Source organism: Cheilinus undulatus, linkage group 2 (assembly GCF_018320785.1).
Source record: "Cheilinus undulatus linkage group 2, ASM1832078v1, whole genome shotgun sequence".
Classification (NCBI taxonomy): Eukaryota; Metazoa; Chordata; class Actinopteri; order Labriformes; family Labridae; genus Cheilinus; species Cheilinus undulatus.
Window position 1 is genome coordinate 1,286,771 of NC_054866.1, and position 10,831 is coordinate 1,297,601.

The 10,831-nt window shown below is 39.9% G+C and overlaps 1 protein-coding gene across 1 annotated transcript in view; it reads left to right on the forward strand.

The window, feature by feature from the left end:
* The window catches only part of mipepa (mitochondrial intermediate peptidase a), a 57,244-nt gene that overhangs the window by 18,930 nt on the left and 27,483 nt on the right, over positions 1 to 10,831 (forward strand). Inside the window, exons 8-13 of the mRNA XM_041803746.1 lie at positions 272 to 320; positions 1,452 to 1,512; positions 1,881 to 1,933; positions 8,631 to 8,784; positions 8,923 to 9,000; positions 10,397 to 10,604. Coding sequence (XP_041659680.1) covers positions 272 to 320; positions 1,452 to 1,512; positions 1,881 to 1,933; positions 8,631 to 8,784; positions 8,923 to 9,000; positions 10,397 to 10,604 — 603 coding nt within the window. The remainder of the gene's footprint in view (positions 1 to 271; positions 321 to 1,451; positions 1,513 to 1,880; positions 1,934 to 8,630; positions 8,785 to 8,922; positions 9,001 to 10,396; positions 10,605 to 10,831) is intronic.

The following is a 10,831-nucleotide window of genomic DNA, read 5'->3' on the forward strand; positions in this document are numbered from 1 at the left end:
GTTTCTGAGATGCAGCGCTAACACTGCCAGTCTGAAACAGCGTTACTGCATAGGAACAGTGAGGAGCGCTGCGGAACTGTGACATCACAGCACCATTTCGGACCAAAACATGGCGGCCTCCTGGTGAGTTTATAAACTCAAATTACTCAAAGTGCAGATATCTAGTGAGTTTTTAGTTCAATATACATTTGAGAGATACAAATATCTATCCAACAAGATGAACTTGTCTGAGCATGCAGGGGTCCTTTTAAATGCCTCTCTTCCTTTGCAGAGACGGTGATGCACTTTCTTCAGCTCTTAACAGACAAGCTGTCAGACAGGTACAGTCTACCCTTTAACATTTTTATAACACGTTTCTGTCCAGGGAGTATGATTTTAGGTTTGACTTTTCTTCAGTTACCATCATGCTGATGCAGACTTTAAGTTTGTGGGTTTTAATCACAGCTTGAGGCTCCAGAGTCTGTAACTCTTAAATGAGGGAGCTGCATTTGCTTAGCTCTGGTCACATCACATTAGTCACTGATTTACACTCAGAGGACTCAGGAAGTTCCAGTCAATCAGCCAATCAGTCTTTACTTGTAAAGCACAAATTCATAACAGATGTTATCTAGAGACACTTAACAACAGAGCAGGTCATTGATTCTCACCTGGTGGGTCAGGACATAAAGGATCGTTCATTATTAGGGATGAACAGTTTGGGAAAATAATCTAATTGCAATTTTATTCCCCAGTATTGCGATTGTGATTTGATGTGTGATTATTCCTTAAGTTCCTCATCTTATTTATCTATATTACAACCAGCACAATATTATAGAAGAGCTGAACAGTATTGAAAAAACATTTAATTGTGATTATTTTGACTTGTATTGCAAACAGGATTTGTTTTATTGAAGGGAGTGATCATTTTTGTCGTTCTCATACTAAATAAGAAAAAGTGCCAAAATGAAAAAAGTAGGATTGTTTTGTAGACTATTCTGAAAAAATGGCACCCGAATGATTGCATGATATGTAATGTATAGCATCTCTGCTGCAAAAATTTTTTGACACGAATTCCAGCTTAAAGAAATGTTGCATCTATGATTTAAAAATTGCAGCAGGCCATATTGTGGCTTATTCTCAGTTTTGATTAATTGCCTGGCCCTATAAATTATAGCAGTTAAAGTTTAGCAGCTGTTAAATTCCTCTGTAACTGTAGAAATATTGATATTAGCTTAAAGATGAATGTTAGTGGCTGTGGTAAATTGGATTTTTTTTTGCTTCCTGTCATTTCTGTACGTGTGGAATTAGTTCTAAAGATAAGGAAGTCACACTGACCCAAGTCTCCAAACCCCTGTCAGGCATGACGGTGATCCAAGCGTGTGTGTTTACAGCCTGATGCATGCTGGGTATGCTGTTCTCTCTAAGAACGAGGAGGTTTAATGAACCGTTGTCATGCTCTCTTGACTCAACAGAACAGCCAAAGACTTCCAGATGATGAAGAGCATGAAGAAGAGACTTAACCCTCGGAATTCTGTAAGGGATATTTTTTTCTTTGTCCACATTTCAGATATTTTTCTTAGCTGTTAACTCTCCAGGAGAACTTCCTGAAGTTAAAATCTAAACAAAGCTAGTATTGTAATGAGTGTGAAACTGTTCTGCTAATAAATTTTTCCGCACCACGCTGTAAACGTGGTCGGTTCTGCTGTTCAGCTGAGCATCTGAATACGGGGCTTAACGGTGACTGGCTCTTTTAGAGCCATTTGACCTTTTATAGAACTTCAGATTTAGCTTTGCCATCATTTCTTAGCCCTGTGGGTCGGTACCAGAGTACTGCGCGTCTCCTCAATCAGACAGCAGTGCCTTGAAGTTTTAAAGCTGAGATATGATTGTTAAATTCACAGGAGCTCATGCCATGGGATCATCCGTTCCTCAGCGGTGTCCTGCGTGCTGAAAGGTGAGATGTGCTATTTTATTTTAATGTTTTATTTTTAAAACTGGGATTGTTTGAGGGTGTTATTTTGATTTGTGTGTTGGTTTAAGGTTTAGGAGTGTGTCTTTTCATTTTCCAGCAGGTTGTTGGTTGTTTCTGTGAACCCCAGGGCTTAGCAGGTTAAAACTAACCTGGCTGAATCATGGCTGTCACATTTAAATATGTTTGAGATTGTGAAATCAGATAACGTGGGGATCTAGTGATGTTTATCATCTGATCAAAGCTTCGATTCTTTCTGTATTTTTTAAGAGAGCTTTTATCCTTGGTTGGCCCTTAGAAGAAGAATATTGTAATAAAACTTGATAATGTAGTATAAACTTCTGCCATAGTTGTTATCCATAATCCAGTCGATAAATATGCCTTGTTTCCTGCCTTTACAAGGAAAAGACCATTACAGCCACATAGGGCATTAGAGCTGCAGCCATGGTTAAAACTTTTAGGGCTTTTCCACTGCGGCGTTTGGCTGTGCCGAGCCAAACCAAGCCATGCTGATTCGCTTTTCTATTACCAGCCTGGCTGCGCCAAGCCCTGCTCAGAGGTGTCAAGTAATGAAGTACAAATACTTTGTTACCTACTTAAGTAGAAATTTTGGGTATCTATACTTTACTGGAATAATTATTTTTCAGCCTACTTTTTACTTCTACTCCTTACATTTTCATGCAATTATCTGTTCTTTCTACTCCTTACATTTTAAAAATAGCTTCATTACTTCTGTTTCATTTCAGCTTGTTTTCATTCTGGCTTGTCATTGTTCAAAAACACACACACAAAAAAAACAAAAACCTATCCAGATAAATAGCGCCATCCTGATAGAGTGAATTTGATTGTGGTTGGCTGAGAAGTGTAAACATAATACCATTCAGACGCCCTATTGGTTTGTACATGATCCATTCGCACTTGCGCACATAACACAAATCACGTCACACTCCAGCAAGGAAATGGCAGACGTATGTAGCCTAGTACCAAGATGTACGTGGCAGAGACTCAAGAGAACTCGAGTGAAATGTCCAGGAAATGTCCCAACCAAGCACCAGCGAGGAGGTTGGTTGCCAGGAAGACCAATACTTACAGGCATCTAGTCATCATATCTTCTGCTCCATGAAACACACGTTAATGCTCAGCAGTAAACATATATGGTTCTTGAATGTATTTGCATTGCACTGAAATACGTTCATTTTCAATGGGCATAAATGCGGCTGAAACAGGTGCATCCCAAATTTTTCAACATTAACATTTTAATATAACATTATAGTCATTATGGCCTTTAGAAACACGTTTTTTGGGGAGATGGGGTAGGGAACTATAGGCTCCTGTGGCACGGCTTTTAAGCTTTTGTCTTTAATGGCATTTTTTTCCCCCTTACATTACTTTTACTTTTATACTTTAAGTAGTTTTGAAACCAGTGCTTTTACACTTTTACTTGAGTAAAAAGCTTGAGTTTATACTTCAACTTCCTCAGAAGTCTTTTTTGACCCTGGTATCTATACTTCTACCTGAGGAATGAATGTGAATACTTTTGACACCTCTGGCCACGCTCAAATGCTCATGAGCAGGGCCGAAGAATGGGGCCTTTTCCATGACATGGTGCAGCTCAGCTTGACTCGGCATGGCAGCCCAGCGCAGCAGGGAATTTGCTTTTCCACCACAATTGAGCTACCCGTTTGAGGGCGTGTCTAGAGCTGATGACCGATGTTTTTTCAGCCTCATCGATCTCTCTCTACTCTGTCTGGTCTGAATGACTTTACATTGTTTTAAAGGGGACATATTATGCAAAAAATCACTTTTTCAGGCTTTTCTAACACAAATATGTGTCCCTGGCCTGTCCACAATCCCCTCAAGTACCAGAAAAATCCATTCCCTCTCCCCCTCTCTTTCTCCGCCTTTCAGAAAATGTTTGCTAAAACAAGCCATTCTCAGTTTTTACATCTAGTGACTTCACCAGGGGCCCTTAGCACCCGCCCCCAGGTTTGGTTGGCCCTCCCCCACTTGGAGGAAAGTTCCGCCCTCCTCTACTGATCCTCTCAGCTGGTAGTTGAGAGGCTGGATAGCTCAGTGGGTTACCCTGCTGACTACAGTGTAGAAGATTGATGGTTCAAATCCCAGTGTAAACTTTGGATAAAAAAGTGTTTGTTATATCACAAGTGCTGCATCCATTTCCTGAGAGGGGTGTGGTCACGGGTGGAGTCAGACAGCTAATTACCATTTAAAGACACAGACACAGAAACAGCTCGCTCAGAGAAGGGCTGAAACAGAGGGGGTTTTAGACGTGCAAAAATCCAATACTGGAGTGTTTTTTCAGCAATAAACTTCACAGGCATGTTTTGGGGACCTCTGAGAACAATATAAACTTGTCTTAAAAGGGTAAAATATGTCCCCTTTAAAGCAAAAATCAAACTGTAGACATACAGCGCTGCACGCTGCTCTGCACTCTCTCTCTTTCCGTGATCAAGTAACAAACAATAATTCAGGCTTATCATCTAAGAGGATTTTTCTGCATGTAAGTTAAAGAACAGTCTTCTGATGATTGATTTGTGGATCTCTAATGAACAGAAAATGAACACAGTCATATTTTTGGATTGGGCAGTGAGAACTGCATGCTTTACTAGTGCCAGTTAATAAATTAAAGACAGACTCTGTCATGGGCAAAATGTTTCGAGTATCTCCAGCATTTTATTTTATTTTTATGTCTTGAATTTATACATCAGAAGGGGAAAGGGTCAGACTTTTGTTATTAATAGGTGCAGAAAAAGTTGTAATCATGGACCTGTGCCTGCTCCTTCCTGATTTCACTCATCAGTGTGAGAGCTCCAGCTGTGCACAACTATCGGACCGTAGTATGAGCACAAAAACCTCAAGTTTTGGTCTTTTGTCGTAAATGTGTAAGTCATACAGTGAATGCTATTAGATCACCACTTTAACAGAGTTATATGACCCTCGATGGCCTGTGGATTCACACACAGTCTCAGGGACAGTACGGACGGACAGCATATGATGTGTGGGTCGGTCTGTCAGCCTAGATGGGTCAAGATCTTAGCCAGATAGTCTGACATGGTGCTGTGGTGTTTGACCCGAAAAATCAGGTCGTCTGAGTCTTTAGAGATAAAACTTCAGTGAACCAGGAGTGAAATGGTCAGGTCTATCCAGCATCCCTCTAATTTCGGTAATGGGTCTTTCACAAAGGGCCAGGCAGGTTAGGATTACTTTTTCCCTTCATAAACAAAATCATTTAAAAACTGAATTTGTATTTACTCAGTTATCTCTGTCAAATGTTAAAATGTATTTGTGAAGATCTGGAACATTCAGTGTGACAAATATGAAAAGAAGAAGAAATCAGGAGAGGAGCATTGACTTGTTCACAGCACTCCAATGATACCTGGCCTAGATGGCAGTATAAGAGATTTCAACAAGATGTAAACCAGACTTATCGTTTCACAACTTCTTCAGCTGGTCACACCCATGGGCCTGTAGTTTATATCACAGTGTAGGCTTGATAACCTGCTCTGAAGGGCAAAAAAAGCCAAGTCTTGACATGTAAAAAGTAGAGGTGGGAATCTTTAGTCACCTCATGATTTGATTTGATTATAATTCGTAGAGCTACCATTTGATTCTTAATCAATTAGTGATGCTTTTTGCTTTTTTTTTGCTTTTTTTTTTTTTTTTTTTCAAATTTCCAATATCCTGTAATGTAGTGATTCTCAACCTTGGGGTTGGGACCCCCTAGGGTGTCACAAGACACAGAGTTGGTCACCAGGTGCCTTAAAAAAACAAACAATATTTTGTCAAATGAGACTGTTGACTTTTTACACTAATTTTGCCAGTTTTAGCAAATTTTTGCCACTTAAACCCCATTAGTTTTAAACTCTTTCCATCACTTTTTTCTGCCTGTTTTTGCCACTTCTAAACCAATTCTTGCCATGTTCTGCCTATTGTTGACACACTATTGCCACTATTAACCACTTTTTACACCTCTTTTGTCCATTTTAACCACAGTTAACCCATTTTTGCCAGATTATATCAATTTTTCATCCCAATCCACGTCATTTCCACCAATTTATTGCACTTTAAAGCCATTTCAGACACTTTGTTATCAATTTTCCCTCTAGTTTTTAAAACTCCTGAGCAGACATTGGACTCCCCTGAGCGCCTACTTCATCAGCTGTGGGCTACATCTGATGTATACATTACATCCACATGGCAGCGCCATGGCATCACCTCTACAACCCCAAATATCATTACAAGTGACAATAATGATTAATAATCACTGTTCAAGTCATGATTTTCACCATCCATTCATTCACTCATTCATTCTGACAAAAGCCACTCTCAGTTTTAGCTAGCCACCATTATGATGTCTGGAAATCCTGCTTAATATAATCAAGGTCTACAGTACATTAAATGTAAACTGTGATTCTAACTTAGAAGCATTTGTCCTCAGGTGAAAGCAGACATTAACAAAGTTTGTAGTTTTATATAAAAAGGCAGAAAGCTTAATGATGGATGAGACAAAACACATGCTCTGTTCTCATGCTTCATCAACCTAATCACAGTCAGCTCTCCTAAAGGACTTCTAACTGCACAAATTTAACAGCGCATTACAGAGAAATCACACTGTTACAAACATCAGGGCTTAAATCCTTTTGTTATAGGTCCATTATAGGAGATCAACTCTTTCCTGGTCTCACTGTAGATCATTTTAGCCAGATTGATTCTTAAAAGCACCGTATTTACATAAAAAAAGGCATCCATGTAATGTTTCAAAAATTATAGATAACTATTAGATTATATGAATGTGTAACATTAAGTTAAAACATGGGGAAGATGTAATCAGTTGTTTTAACTGTCATTATTGTAATAAATAAAATGATAAAAACAGAAATTTACAGCTTTATTCTTTAGCTGAAGTCTTTAACTACTGTAGAAGTTTTCTATTCCTGGCTCCTGTCTGCCTGTTTCTCTCTGCCCTGCTGATCAGTTATCAGGATTTAGGAGATTTTATGTTTTTATTGGTTAATTATTAATAAACAGTACATCTATAATATTTCCTGCAACGTGGCACGTATCAAATGTTTTGATAATGAGCTCATATACTGATGTTTTATCATAAGGATGTATCATCATGATAAAATATAGAAGTGAAACGTTAATGAAACGATATTTTAACAGTCTGCAGCTCGCTGAGGAGAGAGAGAGTGAGAGAGAGAGAGAGAGAGAGCGGTTATTCATAGACAGCATAGACGCACGTATGCGCCACAGTCAGAGAGCTTTAAAGCAGGAGTAAAGTTCAGCTTTGTGTTCAATCCTTTTCTCCTCTGCAGAAAGAAGCCTCAGGTCTACACCACCAACACGTTAGCTTGTGTCTGTCTGTGAGTGGTGTTCATGTTTGCTTTGCTGTGTGAAGGGCATGAAGCAAAAAGTGTCTGTGCAAAGATGTACGATGGACACACTGATAGACTCGGCCACATGGCTGTTATTTCGAGGAAGAAATCCTCCCTTTATGTGTCAGTCAGTCATTGAAACAAGCATCCAGTTCACACACACAGGCACTAAGAGTGGATCACAGTTAGAGGGAGGTGGAGTTTGTGACGCTGATAAATTCAACTCACCAAAGTGCCTCACTGAGTAACCCTCCATGGCTGGAATCCACCCACCTTCGACAGCTGTCAATATCAGGTCCTGCCATCGGTGTGTCGGCTGTTGCATTATGTTGTAGCCACACTTTACATCTCCCAGTATGAGGCCCCCATGGAGGCAGAAACTCAAGACTGCAGTACCAGCTAGCCTGCGCATTAATGCACCTTTGATCACAGTGCACATTAGAAAAAACAGTGAAAACTTGTTGGAGATATTTGACTGTGCAACTTTTTTCTCCTCTGCGCAGAGAGTTGGAGAGCAGTGCACAATTGTGCAGTAACCCCCTTAGAAGGAACAGTGTTTCTAATGCCCTTTAACCACTTTTTGTGCCTGTTTTTGCCACTTACTTTTTTACTACACTTTACTACACATTACACTACACTTTTTTTTTTTTACATTTACTACACAAATGAATAAATAAAGATATTTGTTTCCTTGATAAGAGTGGTTATTTTTCAGGTCAAATATAAAATGTGGTTTTCGCAGCTTAACTTCACAGTGACCCATGATTATTTTGAACTCCATGGTCCCCCAGTTTGGTTGGGCCCCAGAAAGCTCTCCCATTTATCCCTCCTCATGGGCAGCCTTGTCTGCACATGACTATTCTTGAATGTTCCTGGATGTGTTTAACCACCATTAGGTACAGTGGGGGTCACCAGTCCCTGGCACCTTTATTTTGGGGGTCGTGGGCTGAAAAGGTTGAGAACCCCAGCTCACATAGAAGATATGTTAAACCAAAGGAAGCAGCATCCTTTCTTTGTAACAGATCTAAAATTACAAACATGAAAATGTCCTTTTTCACAGATGAACAACTGGTAATCTAAGTCTTGCTGTTACATGCTGCAGCTCCACCTTTTTGTTCCTATACTCTACAGTACTAAATATTTAAATTATTATCGATTATTGGACATTTATAAATCAATATAGAATCTTCCACCTCCACATCACAATGCATCTAAGAATAGATTTTTTCTCCCACTTCAAGTAAAAGGGCTTCGCTCTTAGTTTGTATAGTAATTCTGTTTTGCAGGTACAACATTGAGCCCAGCCTCTACAGTCCTTATCTGTCTTTGGGCGCCTGTATGGAGGGTTTGAACAACCTCTTCTCTCAGCTGTTCGGTGTGTCCCTCATGTCTGAACAACCTGCTGCTGGAGAGATTTGGAGCGAGGATGTCCGCAAACTGGTAGATGTTTCTGAGGATTTTGATTTTCTTTGTTAAAGTCTGCTACCTTATTTTCATGCAGTGTAATGGCTGGTGTGTGATTTTCAAAGATGAGGCTTCCTTTTCTAATTGTGTGTATTTTATTGTGTGTGTTCCCAGGCTGTTGTGCATGAGACTGAAGGATTATTGGGTCATATTTACTGTGACTTTTTCCACCGCCAAGATAAACCTCACCAGGTAAACATTCTCAGTCTCATCTTCAAAGTTTTTAATAGTTAAAGTGTAAAATGATCTAAAAAAGTTATTGAGAATTATGGAGCAAATACATATCAGTATGTACACACAGCTTTTTTTGTAGATCAGCATGAAAAAAATGAAAGAAAAGTCAAAGACATGACACTGACACAAAGGCGAACAGTTGAATAACTAAAGCAGCTGAACTGTTAAATATGAAAAACCTCATAACTGGTTTATTTTCTACACCATTACCTGCTGCAGTCACATGTCAGCTCCCCCAATATTATTGTGAATTTTCTTTTTTTTTTAGGATGTACAGTTAAAATGTTTGCATATAGTCAGGGCTAACAGATTCTGTCATTTTCATTCCCACATGCATCCATCCTGGGAGAATTGTGGACATTTCAGGAATTTTACAGTGCATGTTTCATAGGGACGGATCAGACTTCTACAAAATTTAATATTGTTGAGTCTGGTGTCTCTCATCTTCCTCTCTATGGGATTCAGGTCAGACCAGTTAAACCCAGTAACACCAGGGTCAGTAAACCAGTTTCTGGTTGTTTTGGCTTCACTGTGGGGCGGTGAAAAGGAAATCAGGATCTCCATAAAGCTTCTCAGCAGATGGAAACAGGAAGGAATCTAAAATCTCCTGGTAGACGGCTGACAGCGTGGACTCTGGACTTGATAAAGACCAGTGGACCAGACCAACAGCTTACCCTCCTCATGGAGGGTGTCAGTGATTGTCCTCTGGACATTTGTCCAGTCAGCAGTCTTCCCCATGATTGTGGTTGTGTGAACTGAACCAGAGAGAGAGACTGAAGGCTCAGAAAACCTTATGAAATGTTTTTTTCCACAATATTCTAATATTTAGAGATAGTAGATTTTAGATTTCTGTGAGCTGTCATCATCAACATTAAAACAAAAAAGTCTGGAAATATTTCACTTTGTATGAGATGAATCAAGAATTTATGGAAACTTCCCTTTTTGAAGAACTTTTTCTTCTATTTTTTTTAAGCACTAGTATGAATACAAACATAACAAGGAAGTATTCTGGATAGGTTATGCTGCATGCATGAAAAGGACTGAATGAAGGTTTAAGTTCATTCTGCAAAGGTGAAACTTTTGTTTCTTTAAAGGGGTCATTAGAGATCTAATATTTCTGTCTGCTAGTTTTTGTGTTTAAATCCAATCACCTGTGTCTGAAATAACTGTTTCTGACGTTTTTATAACAAGGTACTGTTGGGTATTGCTAATATCGGCCTTAGGAGTGAATTTGTTTTCAAGCGTTTGATTCCTGCAGTAATAGTGGATCAGATAACAGAGCTATGGGCGCTGTACAGCTTTTCCTTTCAGTCCTAATTCACCTCTGATCCTACCCCCTTCCCCTGTCTTCCAGGACTGTCACTTCACTATCCGCGGCGGCCGCTGGTGCGAGGAAACGGGTCAGTACCAGCTGCCAGTCGTGGTGCTGATGCTGAGTCTCCCCCATCCGACGAAGAGCGCCCCCACCCTGCTCACCCCTGGCATGATGGAGAACCTCTTCCATGAGATGGGACATGCCATGCACTCCATGCTGGGACGCACTCGCTACCAGCATGTGACAGGTGAGCCAAGCTTCCAGCGCAGTCAGGACTATCTGCCGGTAGTTTTTGTATAAACTGCTGACCTGAGACAAAATAAAGCAGGAGCGGTCAGCCAATCTTGTGTGAGGGGGTCAGTGTTAAGATTGAATATGCCTCATGTCTTTTCAGATGTATGAGAGAGGGATTTATAGAGATTAACCCCCACACTTTCACCTCTAAATGCTGAATGATGGCTCCTCTGGTAGAAT